Genomic DNA, 17100 nt, shown 5'->3' with positions numbered 1-17100 from the left:
AGATTCCTTGAATGCCGTTTTTAGGGATCTCGACTCTACAGAGCCTTTGCGGAAAGCTGGCTCCCTATGGTTACTGAGGAATGATGACAATAAAAGGCCGAATTGCAGTGTGCCCAGCAGCAGTTTGCTCTCTCTGTGGGTGCACGATGACAAAAGCTCCTGAAGCGAACCATTGGTCTGACCTCAGTAACACCGGGATTGAAGCTTTGTACCTTGGGAAGCTTTCTAAGAAAGGCATCCTCAAAGAATGCTTAGATATTTTTAAGAAAAAACAATCTGACCCTTGGATACCACTGGGCCACAAACAAGTAGTAAATGCCTCTGTGCATACTTTATGCTGTACTTGCTGCAACGAAGACTGTGGGGGTCATAAAGACAATAAAAAATAATAGACCTTCAAGAACAGGTGTGTTCCCATTGGGATGGAATTCCCAGTGTAACCTAATTTCCCAGGTAAGATAGCTGAGTCAGTAACAGTTTCTTATTTTGAGCACATTTAAAGCTTATTTGCTCGGTGAAGGTTGAGATTAAATCAGTGCATATCTATTACTAACTGGAACTTGAGGTAAGTACACATGTTGGTTAAAAGCCATTTCTTCGCATGCAGTGTAATCCCTTTGTGATTTATGAAGCACAAGATGTCCTAAACCAGAGCTAGTATTGTGGTATAACATATTTTGTGCTTCTGTGATGGCAGCAGTTAATTAGAAAAGCCAGCTAGCTATACCTTTCCCAGTTCTTAAAAAGTTTTAAAAAACATGTTTTTCAAAAATATTAATACATGTATTACTAGTTATAAAAGTGCAATTTATACAGTGTAATGCAGCATTAGAAATTTACCCTTATTCCAACAGCAAAGTATAAAATGAGTTGAAAAAAGTATTTGCATTAATGTAAAAATATAATTAAGTCAATCCATTCTTTTGAGTTGTAGGCTGCGTATTATGGGCTAATGAGAAACTTGGGAGCAGCATTACTGCCTTGAGCTGTTTGCAGTTAACTGAATCCCAAGATTATGTAAGTGCTTTTGGCAGCATCTTAGGGATCTTCCTGAGAATAGTGACTGCATACAAAGCAGACAGACCAGATACAGACCAGATAGAAAGTGAAATCAGCAAAATGTCTTAGGTAGAGGGTGCAAGAATTTAACAAATATGTAAAAAGTTCCTCCCATGCATGTTATATAGATATCCTTAAAATGTTATCTTAAAGGTATATCACTCAAAATATCATTTAAAATAGGTATGTGATCCATCATTCTCCATGGAAAAGTAATAACAATGAAAGTGGTGCATGCTGCTTAAAATTTTGTAAAAATGTATATGTATGCTAAGAATAAAGTGATACCATTTCTTTAAAATTGTCTAACCACAAAGGGAATTATTTGGAATAGGTATATTTTAGGATTCCAAATATTCTTTTGAAGTAGCTTCTCTTTTCTATCCTATTACTTAGTGCTTTCTCCTTTTTAACAGGTGATTTACAGATATTAAAGCTAGAAATTGAAACTAGAAAATCCAGAGAATTCAAGATGCATTTTAACGACAATCAAGTTGAAGTTGTCTGAGTGCACTATAAAGTTGATTGCAGATACTGAATCCCAGGATCATAGTTTCTTGTACTTCAGGTAAACTTTCTTCCACTTTTAAACACGTTTAATGAAGACTTTCTCTGGTGTTCTAAATGTAAATCATGACTCAGGTTTTTTCATATATATGTATATGTAATGTTTTCTAAAATTTACTATTCTTTGTAAGTAGTTTATTTAAAATAAATTTGAGCCTTCAGGTAAACACCAATACTGTGATCTTGAAATGATAAGCAGAACTGTCTGTTTTTGCAAATTTGCCCACTAAAGTTGGCTTGTAACCCTGAGGTCAGTGCTTGCACGTCTGTTATAGACATGTAGAGCAGCGATGATTCTGAGTGGCCTGGCATGTGTCCCACTTGAGGCTGAATAAGAGTCTTGTTTTAGCTCTCAGACTGTCAGCACATGTCCTTTTCATGGTCTCTTCAGTGCCATATTTTCTGAAATTTTGTACTTTTTGTTGGTGATTTCCATTTAAAATGGTCCCCTAGTTAAGTGCTGTCTACTATTTTAAGTGCAAAGCTGTGACATACCTCCCAAAGGAAATATGTGTTGGTTGAGTCTCTTTCAGGCAAGAGTTTCGGACTATCAGAGTTGTGGGTCCTAGAGCCTGAGGCTGGGTTACTCCCAGCAGTGGTGTGGTTGAAACTACTATCCCAGAAAGTATTTGAATAGTGAACTTTTCCCCCAATGGTAATATGCAGAACAGCAATCCCCACTTTCAGTACTGAGAGAAATCAAATTTGTCATCATCTTAGATGGGCGAAGGCACTCCTTTTATACCAGTTTGGGTCCTTATTTCCTGTAATCAGATTCCTTACTTTCATAAGGATACATAAGAAAATTTATTATAAACCTAAGAGTACTGCTTTTCCACCCAAATTACAAGCTTGAAACTTGTATGCAAACCCACGAGGCTTGGTTTTCTTGAATTTTTGCTGAGAATTGGACTGGATGGTAATTCCTGTTGAACAGATTATTTCCCTATAAAGTATATACTTTGAAAATACCTTAGCAAATGAGGCATTTCATTTCTTCAAGAAAAAAATACCATCAGAAAATAGTTTATAAAAACAACTTTAATATAAGGCACTGTTGTCCAAAGCTAAATGAGGGCTAATGGCCCACATGAAGCTCTCTTGCTCTCCTACTCAAACAGCTCATGTGCCCCACAGGCAGAAGGGCACACATCCCACTCTGCAAGCAACTTTACATGACTGTTCCTCAGTGATGACATTACTTCCCAAAGCACTATTATTTGTCCTTCAAACAAAAAATGACTATCTTAAATGAATAACAGAACTAATGAACATTTCAAGAAAACCCAGAAAACTATACCAGCTGTTACAGCCTCAAAAAAGGTTTCTAAGAGTTCTCATGTTTATTGAAGGCCCAAGAAAGGCATTCTATTGTCTATTAAGTGTCCCCATGACAAGAAAAGATAAGGTTACAGGGATGTCTGTCCTTTGGTTCAAACTCTGCTTAATGAGAAGTTAAGAGCTATGTGCATAAATGGGTTCAAGGCTGAAATTTCAGTATGCCACTCGATGATTCAAAAACATTCAACTGATTTCACCTCAAGGGCAGTATAGCAAATTCTCAAGAATATCTTCATTTACTCTCATTAAACACATTTAACATTGGAACCTAGCAAAACTGGATTCTTATCGGAAGACTTTGTGTTTTAAATAGAAACAGGCACCTTGCTCTTTAGTGAGAAAGACTTTTCTATGGATAATCATCAGCGAGACACCTAAAAGACAATTTTTCCAAGTTCTTACTAAAAATTTTTGTAAAGGAAAAAGTCATCCAGGAAAGCAAAACTTTGCTTTAGGTAGCTAGCTAGTGTTGTTTATATCACGACACCAAGCAATCCACTTAGGGTTTTTACAGTTTTCAAAATTAAATCACAGTACGGCTGAACAATGAATAGGTGGTTCCAATGAGATGAGGTATTATTTCGACATTTTGGTCTCAGAAGGTGGTTCCCCAGTATCCAATGTCTTCAACAACCGGAAGAGGCCAGCAGCTTCTCGTATCCTACTGAACTCGATACAGAAGGCCTGTACTTCTATAAACAAGTCTTGCACATTAATAATCTTGTTACGGATCAAGGATTGAAGAAAGACACACACGAGACGTACCAAACGATTCTGAAAAAGAAGAAAACTTAGTGTGCCCATTTTCATGGCAGGTATTTATAAAATTTACAAAAATTTCTATAACTTACCTGCATGTATTTATCCTTAATTTGTTCACAAGTAGAGATGCAATTTGATATATAAAGGTGAATAAATTCAGGAGGTAGATCAACAGCTGTAGTTAGTCTGTTTCATAAAGTTAGAAAGTTAGAACAAATTTCTGACACATAACCAATTACTTAGTTTTAAATATACTTATTATGCAAATAAACCTAAGAGATACACACCCATTGGTTAAAGATACTTCCATTTTTTAAGTCTATACTTAACATTAGGCAGTATTTTTGAGCACCAAGTCCCTGTATGTTCTTGACTGAATCATAATTCAGTTATTATCTTCCAAGCTCTAATAACCTTGGCAATAATTCTGTTCATTCCCAATTACATGTAAGTGCTAAATGGAAGGCGGAGTGTCTGAAGGAGGTGTAAGTAAACAGTACAATATATAACTAAATGGTAAAATGGGGCATTTGCAACAAGAATAATAATGTAGTGAAAAGATTTGGGGAAAGCTTTAAAAGGGCAAATGACTTAAATTGGCCCTCACTGGGAGAGAAGTAAACGATCTGAGTAAAGCTTGGAATTGGTGATAGCATGGCATACATGGTGGGAAAGACCTGGCTGGCATGTAACAAAAGGCATGGTATGGTGGGCAATTAATTTAGAGTCTCGGAGGGAAGGGGAAGCTGTATTTTTCAAAGGCTTCTATGGAATATTTTAAGTGGGAAAAAAAAAGATGAAGTGAGAATTCCATGCTCAAGATATGCTAACTATACCATATGAATTTTCCAGAATTCTAAGCTTACTTGACTCCAACTTTTTCCTTTAAGGCACTGTAGGCCTAGTGGAACAGTGCTCCAGGGAACACTGCCATACATAGGCTGCTGGGGTCACACCATACATTTCACACTTGAGGGTGATGTATGATGGGGGTCCCACGGAGAGTAGACCTTGTCCTTGAAATTACTGATAAAAAGATGCAGCAGTTGAAGACAAACTGCTACAAGAATGTAGTGAGGGGAAGTGAGCTCTGAGAGCTCCTCGGCCAACCAGAAGGACAGGAACAGAACACCCAGTTTTGCCAGTGACTGAACATAAAGTTGAAAGCCACACACTTCCTCCCTCTCCCAACCCAAAAAGAACGCACATACTTGGGATCACTGGCTTCCAGCCAGACTTTTTTTCACCTGCTGACTAACTTAAAAGGATGTGTTCTTTAGTACAGCTTCAAGTAGGTTAAGAAAAATGATCTCCAATTTTATAAACGAGAGTTCAAAAGATGAGCTTTCATTGAAGTTCAGCTACCTGCCCGTCAGAATGGGCTTCCCCACATAGTGGGACTGTATAAACAATATAGTATCGCATGGAAGGAAAGCCAAGATGAGTCTACCTGGGACTGACTACCTCAGGCAAACCTGGACATACAGACACATACACGTATGTATATATGTATGTATATATGAATGTATATATGTATATAAACAACTTAAGAAAACCCAAGTCTATTCATAATTTACCTAAAACATATTTGTAAGGAAAATATGAAATATTCCCACCACAAAGAGAATGCACTGTTACGAGAGTCGATGGCAAGAGTCAGGAGACCAAGTCCAAGGTGGGGGAGAGTGCAGGGATACCTGCATGACACTCCTAGAATTCTCTCAGCTCCGAAAACCCCTACTTTCCCATGATAAGCTGTTAGTCACTAACAAAAACAAATGTAGCATCTGTATTTGCAGACAGGTAAAGAATGTACAACCATATAGAAATTTTGACAATTAAGATTCAATTAAGTCAGCATTTATTAACACTAAATATTTGAAATCTTGCCCTCTGTTCTTATTAGTGGATGCTAAATTCACATGCAGTGAACACTAAGGCTCTGATTAATGGGTTTTCTCAGGCTAATGATATCAGAAAAAAAACTGTTGCTAGTTTTACTCCCACATTTGATCAAGTACAAAAACTTACCGATTTACAACTTCCATCGAATGTAAAGACATGTCCATATTGACCAGGACTGAAAAGTACTCGGTGATCTGGCTCGACTGCATTAACTTCAGCAACATTTCTATGGCGACCAAAGGGTTGTTTTCCACTAGGTCAGGAAGTTTGGCTGGAGTGAGGCCAATATGATAAACAAGTTTGGGGTCTTTTTCCAACTCACCAAGGAGCTAAATATGTAATCAAATTTTTTAAAAAAGAAAGAGGTTCTTGAGTTAAATTAGACATCTCTTTCCTGCATACAAAAATACATATTTTATACAAAAAGTTACAAAACTGTCTGGATTGAACCAAATTCATAAATTTCTTTCAAACCCATGATCATTAATGACTTGTCATTTTTCAGTTTACTTTGAATTGTAAAGATATTAAAATATCAACACTTTCAGGGCAATTTATAAATATGCAGTGATTCCCTCTGGGCATTATACCAGACTCGGTTTTGTCTGGTTGGACAGAATATTGTCTGGATTGTAACATCATCAAACCTTGGCAGGTTTTTCTGTCATGTTATAACTATAAACAATCTTAATTACCAATTAGTTCTCCCAAGCAGCACAGACCACGGGAACCGGAAACAACAGCCCCACCCAGCCCAGGTGGGGAAGAGGGAGATCTGACCCTGCAGCTCATCAGTTTGTACTACTTTCTGGTTTAGGTCACAGTCTCACTTTGTAATTAAAATAGGATCCTCAAAAACAAATTTTTCTGCCAAAATAGTACTTTTCCTTTAAAATTTTCTGTTCTTTCCTCTATCACAGTGGACTGTTTCAGGATGGTCTAATAAACAAAGTGAACTATGAACATAGCTTTTGACTTTGAAAATATTTTTTGGTGGTAAAGTGGATTTGGAGCTGTCACCATCTCCTAACAAGTTCTAATGTGAAAGTATGCAAACTGAATTACTATAACTCACCAACCAGAAATCACCCACAGGGGTCCTCAGCAGAGTCTTCTAGTTGGGCAGCAGGGGCTATTTTGACTCAAATCTAGCATTAACCAGCGGTGTGATGGGGGCTTCTTTACCTTACCTGAGCCTATTTCCTCCATCAAATGTTGTTAAACCTGCTTACCCTCAGGAGAGTTATGGTCTAACTTAAGTGAAGTGTCCAGCTGGTGCATAGGGGCAGATTACCAAAAAAAGTGAGACCCATACTGCCTTGCCTCTCTGAGTCTAGCTCATCTCAAACTGAGCATGAGTATGTTTCAGTCATCAGATACTTAACCCCAGCTGAGTGAGAAGGACAGAACAGAGATCCAGAGACACTGGGTCCAAAAAACATACTGCTGCTGGCTCATGGTAATAGTATCATTTAATTGGTCATTCATCACATTAAAAAAAACAACAATGCATTAAAGAAAAGGTTTGTAATAAATACATACCTGTGTTTGTTGAGGAGAAGATAAGGGGCTTTTGAAGGCTTTGGCCATTATTCGCTTGATCTCTACACCCGTGCTATTCTTAACACACATTGATTTGTCCCACTGAATCGAATGGTCAGGCTCTGTTGGATTTAGCCATGCCAGCTCATCCTCACAGATGTGGAGTGGAGGTGGGGGACGAATAAACTCTGGCCGAAAGTGGCCTATAAATGAAAGTAGTAATATTTGCTTCTATCAGGAAGCTAACACCTGTGTACACTGTATCCATCTCATGCTTGATGAAGTACACAAATACCCTTTCAATAAAAATATAAAAAACTCAGACTTCAAAACCAGAAGCAGAAATGATAAGAGTTTTATTTAGAATACAGTCAAGAAAACGAAACACTAACAAAATGCCAGATACTGAATCTATGTGTTTTTGAGGAAAGTATTACCGTGATATGCCAATGTTTAATTCAAGCAGCATCTCCTCCCAATAGCAGGACACAACCTGCTGTACTGGTGAGTCTATGGGGAAAATGTAATACTTTTGATCTCACTCATCCTATTCTTAGTTGCCACTATTTTATTCAGGTACCACTATGATTTGTATCAGTTCTATCTTTGCATCTTAAAACTGAAGTGGCGGGGTGGAGAAAACAACATGAGTAACTTCTGACATTCTTGATCAATCTGGAGACTTTCATAAATCTGTAAATTCCCAAATGCCATATTAATTTTCATAAAACAGTGAAAGTATACAGGAAAATGAAGGGATTCAACACCTCAACTATTCCATACAAGCCAGTTATAAACTCACCAAAATAAATGCTGCTGGGACTTCTGAACAAATTTCACACCTTGCTTTCTTTGGTTTCCACATAGGGCCTAAGATGGCTCATTCCTATCATGGACCCTAGGTCCTGCCAAATCTGAAATTCTACTCCAGTTTATTGAAAAGGTCTTGTTTTCTGGCTAAGAATCAATAGTTTGTCTTAAACTACATTATCTCTTCACTTACATCACCAGAAACTAGCATCTGATTCTCTTTTCAGATCATTTACAAAAATCTTTAACACTTCATATGCACTTACGTGTTAAGATAAAGTTCCCATGAGGTAGGGATGCCTGGTGTTTAGACTCAGTATCTGATTGATTTGCTTTTCATGTACCTTTCTGTGGGCCCATGCAAGTCAAAGCTGCGCCTGACCAGGTGTTAAATAAAAGCTAGTATGTACCATGGATCTTTGGGCATACCCGTGACCAGCAGAAACTTCAAATATAAAACCCAATTATTTATGCCAAAGATCTACTGTAAGTGGCATAAAAAGTCAGTGTGAGTTTTAAAGTTATGATGACACTATAATCTGAAGAACATGTTCTTTTCCCTAAGCAGAAAGCATGGCTTAATCATTAAAACCACAGAAGCCTATGAAACCAAGTTGTGGCTGTATTACTTAAAGTTCAATAGGCATTTTGTTTGAATTAAAGTAAATTAAGAGCTATAAGGAGTAAAGTTACAATGGAGGAGGTGATGACAGTGGTATGTAATGAGCTATAAAAATAGTTTTTCTATAAAATCAGAATTTATATCTTCAGATATGCTGATAATATGTAATAAAAACTTGGTAATTTTATTAAATAACTTACTGAGCATCTCCACTATATTATAGACACTGTTAAGAAGTTTCTCATTAAATTCTAGTTTAAGCAACAATGAAAATAACATGATATATCAGAAAACCAAGAAGTCTCAGGATGCTGATAAAACCAAGAGTATAAAATATATACCTACTTTCAATCGGCGGCTTTGGTCCACTGACTAAAGCTTCCGTGATCTGGGAGGCAACAGAGCTGTCAAATCCAGAATTAGAAGAATCTGGGTCTGGGTCACTGAGAATACTAGGGAAGCTAGCCTTACTTTGGGTTGGCAATTCAGACTGGCGTTCTGGAAGTTAAAATAGAGATTTGAAAATTGAGGACACAAGGACAGTGTAAAGAACCTAACAGGAAAGCTATCTGCAACAAATAAGCAAAGGGCCAGATTCAGGATATGCATATTTTTCAAAACTCCTACAAGTCAATTTTTAAAAATAGGAAAAAATGGGCTAGACATTTTATTTAGAAACTTGAATGGCCAATAAACATCTGAAAAATTTCAATTCCATTAGGAACCAGGAAAAAAAAAGTTAAAACAAGATATTACTACACACCCACCAGACTGGCTAACATCAAATGCAAAGGAGGTTGTCGGGTAACACACTGTTGATGGGAATGAAAAATGGCACAGCAACTTTGGAAACAATTTGCCTTTACCTAGTAAAGTTTTACATGTGCTATCTTTCCACCTAGAAGAAACACTTTTACATATACACCAGAAGAATATACAAGATTCTTCATAGCCGTGTTATGCCCATCAACAGAAGGGATAAGGAGCGTGGTATCCAACTATATGGAATATATACGTTCATACAACTCAATAGCCAAAAAAAAACCAATTTAAAAGTGAGAAGATATTTTTCCAAAGAAGACAGACAGATGGCCAATAGGTACATGAAAAGTTGCTCTACATCACTATCAGGGAAATGCGAATCAGAACCACAATGAGATACCACTTCACCTGTCGGAATGGCTATTATCAAAAAGACAATAAACGATAAAGGCTGTTAAGGACATAAAGGAAAGGGAACCCTTGTGTAGTGTTGACAGGAATGTAAAATAATGTAGGCACTATGGAAAACAGTATGGAGGTTCTTCAAGAAATTAAAAATGGAACCACCATATAATAAAGCAGTTTCAAAGAAAATGAAACACTAATTCAAAAACACTTGCACTCCCATGGAAACAAGTTTCTATCAATGAAATGGATAAAGAAAATATAGAGTGTACACACACACACACATATTGACACAGACACACACAACCACACTTTTGGTTTATGGATCTCACTGTAAGATCAGAATTTCAGGCCTCTGCAGAGATGATCTGTATAGCTAGCTCCAGAGAAGATAGGAGTATCTTTCTTGCACTTGTGAAATGAATGGAGTGGGACATCAATAATAGATAGGGGACAGCAGGCAGCAAGTTTAACCACTATGCCAAGCTTCTCAATCCTAACTAGTCATATATTCCTTTCTGACTGAGCTTGATATACTTTAAAATTTTCTCACAGGCTGACTCAAGTCATAAGTTGAAAGGTCAGATTTGATTTTCACTTTAGGAAAATACAAAGCTAAACTCAGAATACACACTGCTTCTGAAGGTAAGGCGACTGAAAGTGCCTATCACTTCTGTACCCAGTTTTCATACTTTGGTTAAGGAAATAATCATTTCATTTCTGTTAATAGATTGTATCTGGCACTAGTGGCTAACAAGTACTTTAGTGTACCTGCAATCTTAAAAGTTTTAAAAAGATTTCTCTTGGTTTTGAAAATAACCATTGTTATTTTAATGCCCACTAGTTAAAAAGTGAGGTTCAAAATGCTCCAAGGAAAAAGTAGTTCATTAAAAGATGTCACCTTATATAAACAGCTAAATGTTACAGGTACATTAAGTCTAAAAATGGGGCACTGTCAAAATTAATACTGCAGTTCATTTAGTCACAAGGTCAAGGGTTCACAAATGGCTATCAGAATTTCCCTAATAAATAATTCTCAAGTAATAAGATCAAACATCTGTTATCTTTGCTTAGAAAGCAAAAGTCCCCTACTTTCTATCATGACACGCTTTTGCTTCAAGTGCATCCATTTGCTTATATGTGTAACACAGAAGGTGCCAAAACAATCTTGAAACACAAGAATCAAGTGGAGGCCTCACACTTCCTGATTTCAAAACTTAACTAAAAACCTATCATCTTCAAAAGTATGGTACCAGAATAAAGACAGACATATAAACCATGATATGGAACATAGACGAGATATAAACCCAGTCAAATGATTTTCAACAAGGGTGCCAAGAGAATATTGTTTTGGCTATTCAGAGTCCCTTGAGATTCCATAAGAATTTTATGATGGGTTTTTCTATTTCTATAATGCACACTGTTGGGATTTTGATAAGAATTGCATTGAATCTGTGATCTCACTTTGAGAAAAACTGACATCAGGAAAATTTTATTTTTTAAACAGACTAAATCCTTCTAAAACATTCTTCTTAAATTGGAAAAGCATTCCATTCAAGTGAAAACTAAAAATGGATTTATATGCCATATTAGCAAGGATCCAGTACTAAAGCTACATTTTTCATGGAAGGTACTAACCTTTTTGCAGGTACCAAGACCGTCATTTTAAGTGGAGTACTTCAAGAAAAAAGGCCTACTGCTATCACACAAGAATGCCCAAACCATCGATTCCTCCTTACCAGCCAAGGCCAGCTGAAGCCCGCTAATGTCCACAGACTGGCCCATGTTTCCAACGTCCATCAACGCAATCTGTCGAGGTGTCTTTTTAAAGAGCTCCCTTGGAGGTGCCAGCATCAGCTGGGAAAGAAAAAACTTTTCTGGTGGAGTTATAGGAGGTAAAAATCCTACAAAGAAAGATGTACAATGATTACTCCAGTGGTTATTTTTAGGAATTAACATGAATCTGGTAAAATTAGCATTTGCTACTTGCCATTTCAATTCACATATCTTAAAGACAAGGTTTCAATTATAATTCACATTTTTGAAAATGTAATTAAACATGTCACTTGAATTCCTATGACTTGTGGCAACATCAATGAAATGAGGTTTTTGTAACTATTAAGAACTTGTTTTTGTGCTTGCTTCGGCAGCACGTATACTAAAAGAACTTTGTTTTTAACGTGCCTCAGTTCCTGCAAAGGCTAAAGCTTACAAGTGCCATCAAAAACAAAACACTATAGTGCTCAGAAATGCTTTTCTTTCTTTGCTGCTGTAACTGTAGAGGTTGAAGAGGCAAGAGTCACTAGCAATGCAAATATACTTCACATACCTGCTTTAGTACAACTGCTGAATGTTGCCTCCTTTTTGTCCCATGTTCAGTTGCTCACCGAGCCTCATCCATCCTACTGCAGCAATGTCACCAGACTCCATTCTCTCATTGCCATTCCCTCTCCCCTCTTTCCTCTTAAATTGGAAAAGCATTCCATTCAAGTGTAGCCCTGCAACACTTCCTGGTTTCTGCAGCTCCCAGTTTTGACCCCTGCCCCACCTACTACCCACAGTCGACATGTCCATTTACCACTTAGTTATATTTCTAGGTACACATCTGCTCACAATACTTAACCTGTTTACACGGAATTAAACCCAAACTTCTGCACCATTATAAAACCCTTCATAATCTGGTCCTGACCCAGTTTCTTAATCTCATCTCTTGAATTCCCCCACCATCCATGTATCCTACACTCCAGCTGCACAAAATCTCAGCTTTTCTGATTCCAGATTTCAAAACACCCAATACACCAAATTCTTTAAGAATACCTGGCAGGGCCACACTTTCTTCCCTACCACCAGCTCTTACCAATATTGAGCAAAAACATCACTCCTCTGGAGACTCTCTCCAGTTACACGTAGGTAGTTGTTCCTCTGTGCTGCTAAGCCTTTCGTATGTGACATCTCATACAGCTCTTACCACACTGTGTTATGACTATGTTTACGTCTTCCCAACCAGCCTGCAAGTTTCTCGAGTGCAAGGAAGCCTTATTTAGTCCCAGATACATTCTCAACCCTGGCTCAGCATCAGAATCATCTGAAAAACTTGAAAAAATATACCCATTAGATCCTCACCCTAGGTGTACAATATAAGCCTTGCCATTGATATTCTCCTGTTGTGTATTTAAGCACCATCTGTACCTACTTTAATGAAAGTAATGATAATAGGTAACACTTATGAGGGATTTATTTACATAATAACTCTACCAGTTAGAAATTATCTGCATTTTACAAAGAAACAGGCACAGAGAGGTAAAATAACCCATCCATGGATTCCTTCCCTGGCAAATTTGTGTTTACAATGAAGTCTATAGTCTAGATCTAGGTTTAGACTCACTGCATTTGAGAATGGCAGTGTATAAATCAGGGTTCTTTTGTCTAACTTGTCCAAAGACTTCAAAGGGCTCTGTGACCTAAACCCCACACTGTCCCCATCCTCTGCTAGGGTTTTGACCACTCAATACACATGTTGCATTCACTTTCTAGGTATTCCCAAACTTCCTGAAAGCCAGGTTCAGTACCTGTACCCTAAAGGCATCTCAGCCAACACAAAGGTTGCCTCTCTTAGATAAGGGCAGTGCAGAAAACAAACCAGAAGATGCTCTAGACCCAGAAGTTTGTCTGGCAGGACCACCAACTAGCTTAAAATATAGAAGCCCTCCTGTGCCACAAAACTCACTATTGGTATTACCTCAAAACCAGCTGCCTTACAACCTTTTGACTCCCTATATATGTGGCCCTTCCATATAGAGTGATTTGCCCCTTTTCCCCCACAGGTTAAGTATTGTAAGATCAAGCTGTTTCCCACCTCTGCCCACCTGTTTTCCCCCACTACACTCCCAGATACCCTTATTATCAACATCCCCTCTGCACCTTTCTCCTCTCCTGGCTGCAAGTCTCCCAACGTCTCATAAAGCATCTCTTGCTTGAGTTAAAAAAAAATAAAAGACATCAAACCATTGATCTAATCTCACCAATGCTGCACACGTTTTACATAATGTCCAGTAGTTATGCGTTTTCTGACCTAGGCGGTGAATTTGAGACTACCTTCTATCATTTGCTCCCATCACATTATCCAAGGGCACCTAACAGCCCAACGAAGATGGCTGCAAAGTCCTTAAACGCTGTTTAATGTGTTTATGCCCAACAGCTTCTTCGGGTTCTGAATAATGACCTCTACTTGCTCGTCTGAGACCTAAAATCAAGGCAGATCCAGTGCGTCATCAGTTACAATTACACACCCATCAGATGGGCTTTACAAGAAAGAACTGTATTTAAGATACTAAAAATGTCAAGCCCCTCAATGCGCTGCACGACGTGACGACCTACATGTACTATTGAGAGGAATAATTTTCGGTGCCATGAATTTGTAATTAAGCTACCATTTCTTCATACTTTAGAGTTGGGGAGGCGGAGAGAATTTCTAAAGGAAACTTCATTTCACTTGCGGGTGAATTCCTAGAAACGCTGGTGGAAAATCGACGAACGTAAGTATCCACAACGCACACCTGGCTTCAGGAGAGGAGGGAAGGGCCGGCGGTGGCGGGAGGCGGCTCCGCCCGGGGCGCTTACCTGAGAGCGGTGGCCGGTCAGGCTCCTGGCCGCCGCGGGCGGGCGGCGCGGGGTTGAGAAGGTGCGCGAAGCTGGCGGCGAAGGGATTAGCGGCGAGCGGCTCCGTGCGGTACATCTCCCAGAGCAGGTAGAGCGCCGTGAGGCGCTGCGCGGCGCTGGGCAGCAGGTCAGGCTGCTGCAGGAGCATTACGAGCACCGAACCCAGGCGGAAGTGGTCGGCCTTGCTGAAATAGTGGTGGAAAGCTGTGGACAGGCCCTCGAAGGTACTACCGCCGCCTGCCTCCTCCGAGATGATGCTCAGCAGGCTCGAGAGTTCCTTCGGGGTCAGGCTCATTCTGCCAGCGGGGCCCCCCGGGCCTCCACTCCCCGGAGCGGGGCCGCCTGCTTCGACTCTGCTGCTGCTGCCGGAGCCCCCCGGACCGCTCCTGGACGCCGCCCCCGATGCTTCTCGGGTTCCTCTTTGCTCTGCAGCAGTGAGAAGCCGGGCAGACGTCGCGCTCGCCCCGCCGCCGGGCATCCACCTCGCTCGCCTGCCCTGCTTCGCGGCTGGAGTGGCCCTGCCGCAGGCCCGTTCCGTTCCCGCGGCCGTAAAGCGTGCTCTGACACGACAGTGTCGCAAACAGAACATGTCGGGGAAGCGAGACTACTTCAGAGGAGAGGGCAGTGCCCAGCGAGAGCGAGACTGGTGGAGCGCAGCCAGGGGGCGGATCCGGAGACGTAGGGTGGGGGAAGTCAGGATCCCAGAAGTGGGAGCGGGGCCTGCGCCGTTCCCGTCTCTTGCCGTGGAGATCGCGGTTCTGCATCTTAGCAGCGCGAGGTCTGCACTTCGGGGAGCAATCTCCCGTGGCGCTGCCGGTGCCAGGCGACCCCGAGAAACGTTTTTTATGTTATTATTTGGAAAAATGCAGCTGAGAGTCTGAATAATTTTCTTAATGTAACATACATGACTCTTCATGGCAAAAAAACCAGTTTACTTGCAAATAACTAAAGACATTGCACATTACTCTGGACGGAAAAAAGGCCACATACTAACACTGACAAGTTCAGGGAAGGCCAGCATGGCTCACCTAGGGTAAAGCTTGACCTTTGTCAAGAAAGCTACAGGCCCTGGTGTGACCAACCATCATGAGCTGCTTTTAGATAGGAATTTTTATGTGCAGACCGTCCTATATGGTTACTTTGGGTCTCAGTTTGTAGGGCCCTCCATGCTGATCTCCCCTGGGCTTGTCAGGTTTCGTATGCCCCATCTCCCCCTTTTTTTCCCACAAGGATTATTCATGACTCAATGTCTAGTGTCTACTCAGGACTGCTCCTAAAGAGCATTTAACAAGGACTGTGTGTCTCACTGTAGAGTAAGTTCACCTTCCTGGTTTGTGGGCAGTTTTACAATAACAGTTATACTCCAGCATGTTTCTTTGACACTTAAACTGCCCATATCATCAATATTCATTTCAATTAAAAATGGAAACTCTTCGTAAATGATGCATGGACATTTTATACTCAGGGCTCATTCTTCTTAAATAGGAGAGAAAGAATGAGAAAGACAAGGCTGCGTCTTGAAAATTTGATGTTTCACCTGTCAGAGAATCTTCTAAGGTCTTTGACCAGAGTTATTGTGATGAAATTAAGAGAATAAGATGGGATACCATCTATGATTTCACCTGTGGGTCTGTTGTCACATAACTTAGGTTTCAATAGTTGAATTTTATCTAGAGTTTGAAGGGGATTTTTTGCTTCATTGACTTAATTACTGCACTTTGAAAATAACCCGATTCATTCTTATGTTGCAAAATGTACTTTATTCTTAATTTAGGTAAATGTGTTTATCTAGAGTTTTATCAGGTATTACTCATCTTAAAGAAAACCCAGTGTCTTTTTTTCTACTTAAATACCCTACTCTGAATTTACTCCTATGGAGTGTGTCAGCACTACCCCCACAGGAGGGCCTGCGTGCTGGTTGAGGAGAGGGTTGTTTTACGGTTTGTTTTCTTTCGTTAGAAGAGAATCAACTCATACTTTATTCCACTAGTTTCTCTTGGGGATGAAAGTCCTGTTTCAGGTTTGGCTCTCATCACCTTTCCCTCCGCAAGCACTTTAGTTCACCAATCATCTTCTCTTCACATGTATGTTCAGGACTAGTTCTTTTCTCTGTGTTTACAATAAATATGTTCACCTTTCACTAATGAACACATAGACTTTGGTTCATCCAGGTGACGGAATGTACGTTGACCGGTGCTAAAAAAAAAGAGAGCGCTATTGGAAGCCATGCCCGGGCAGGCGGGGAACCTTAAATGCACATGACCATGTGAAAGAAGTCTGTCTAAAAAGGTCACAGACCCCGTGGTTCCAACTAATAAGACATTCTGGAAAAGGCAAAACTATGGAGAGGGTAAAAATGTAGATCAGTGAGTTGCTGGGGGTTGCGGGTTAGGGAGTGTGTGTGTGTGTGTGTGTGTGTGTAGGTGTGGGTGGTGGTGGTGGTGGTAGTAGTGGTGGTGTTGCAGGATATTTGGACAGAGAGACGGGACAGTGAGGCAATGAGCAGGAAGTAGCGTTCATTGGTGCTGGCACCGGCTCAGCGGATTCACATCCAAAGGCTGAGCCCCAATCGCAGCCGGGCTTTCCCTTTTATACACATCTTATACTTCCTCATAGTTACAGACTTGCATGTTCTTTCTATATAAGGAAAATGTATTTTGATTGCT

General features: G+C 39.9%; 2 protein-coding genes and 1 non-coding gene across 3 annotated transcripts in view; 2 read left to right on the top strand and 1 right to left on the bottom strand.

Moving 5' to 3' along the window:
- RNF149 (ring finger protein 149) overlaps positions 1–12118 on the top strand; it is a 40239-nt gene extending 28121 nt beyond the window's left edge. Inside the window, exons 9-10 of the mRNA XM_025039102.1 lie at positions 1476–1627; positions 11424–12118. The gene's annotated coding sequence lies outside the window, so the exon portion shown is untranslated. The remainder of the gene's footprint in view (positions 1–1475; positions 1628–11423) is intronic.
- On the top strand, positions 73–188 carry LOC112470111. The gene has a single exon (XR_003042829.1). It is a non-coding gene; the product is annotated as a small nucleolar RNA SNORD89 (small nucleolar RNA).
- CNOT11 (CCR4-NOT transcription complex subunit 11) lies at positions 2650–15142 on the bottom strand. The gene is made up of 7 exons (XM_006920777.3): positions 14396–15142; positions 11515–11679; positions 8954–9106; positions 7177–7379; positions 5761–5963; positions 3819–3915; positions 2650–3741 (listed from the first exon to the last, which is right to left on the bottom strand). Exons 1-7 carry the CDS (start codon positions 15021–15023, stop codon positions 3544–3546), a joined length of 1647 nt encoding a protein of 548 aa, XP_006920839.1. The 5' UTR covers positions 15024–15142; the 3' UTR covers positions 2650–3543.
- Between the last annotated feature and the right edge of the window lie 1958 nt (positions 15143–17100).

Source organism: Pteropus alecto, unplaced genomic scaffold, assembly GCF_000325575.1.
Source record: "Pteropus alecto unplaced genomic scaffold, ASM32557v1 scaffold288, whole genome shotgun sequence".
In the NCBI taxonomy this organism is placed as follows: Eukaryota; Metazoa; Chordata; class Mammalia; order Chiroptera; family Pteropodidae; genus Pteropus; species Pteropus alecto.
Note: the sequence above shows the minus strand (reverse complement) of the source record. Positions and strands in the feature narration are given on the sequence as shown.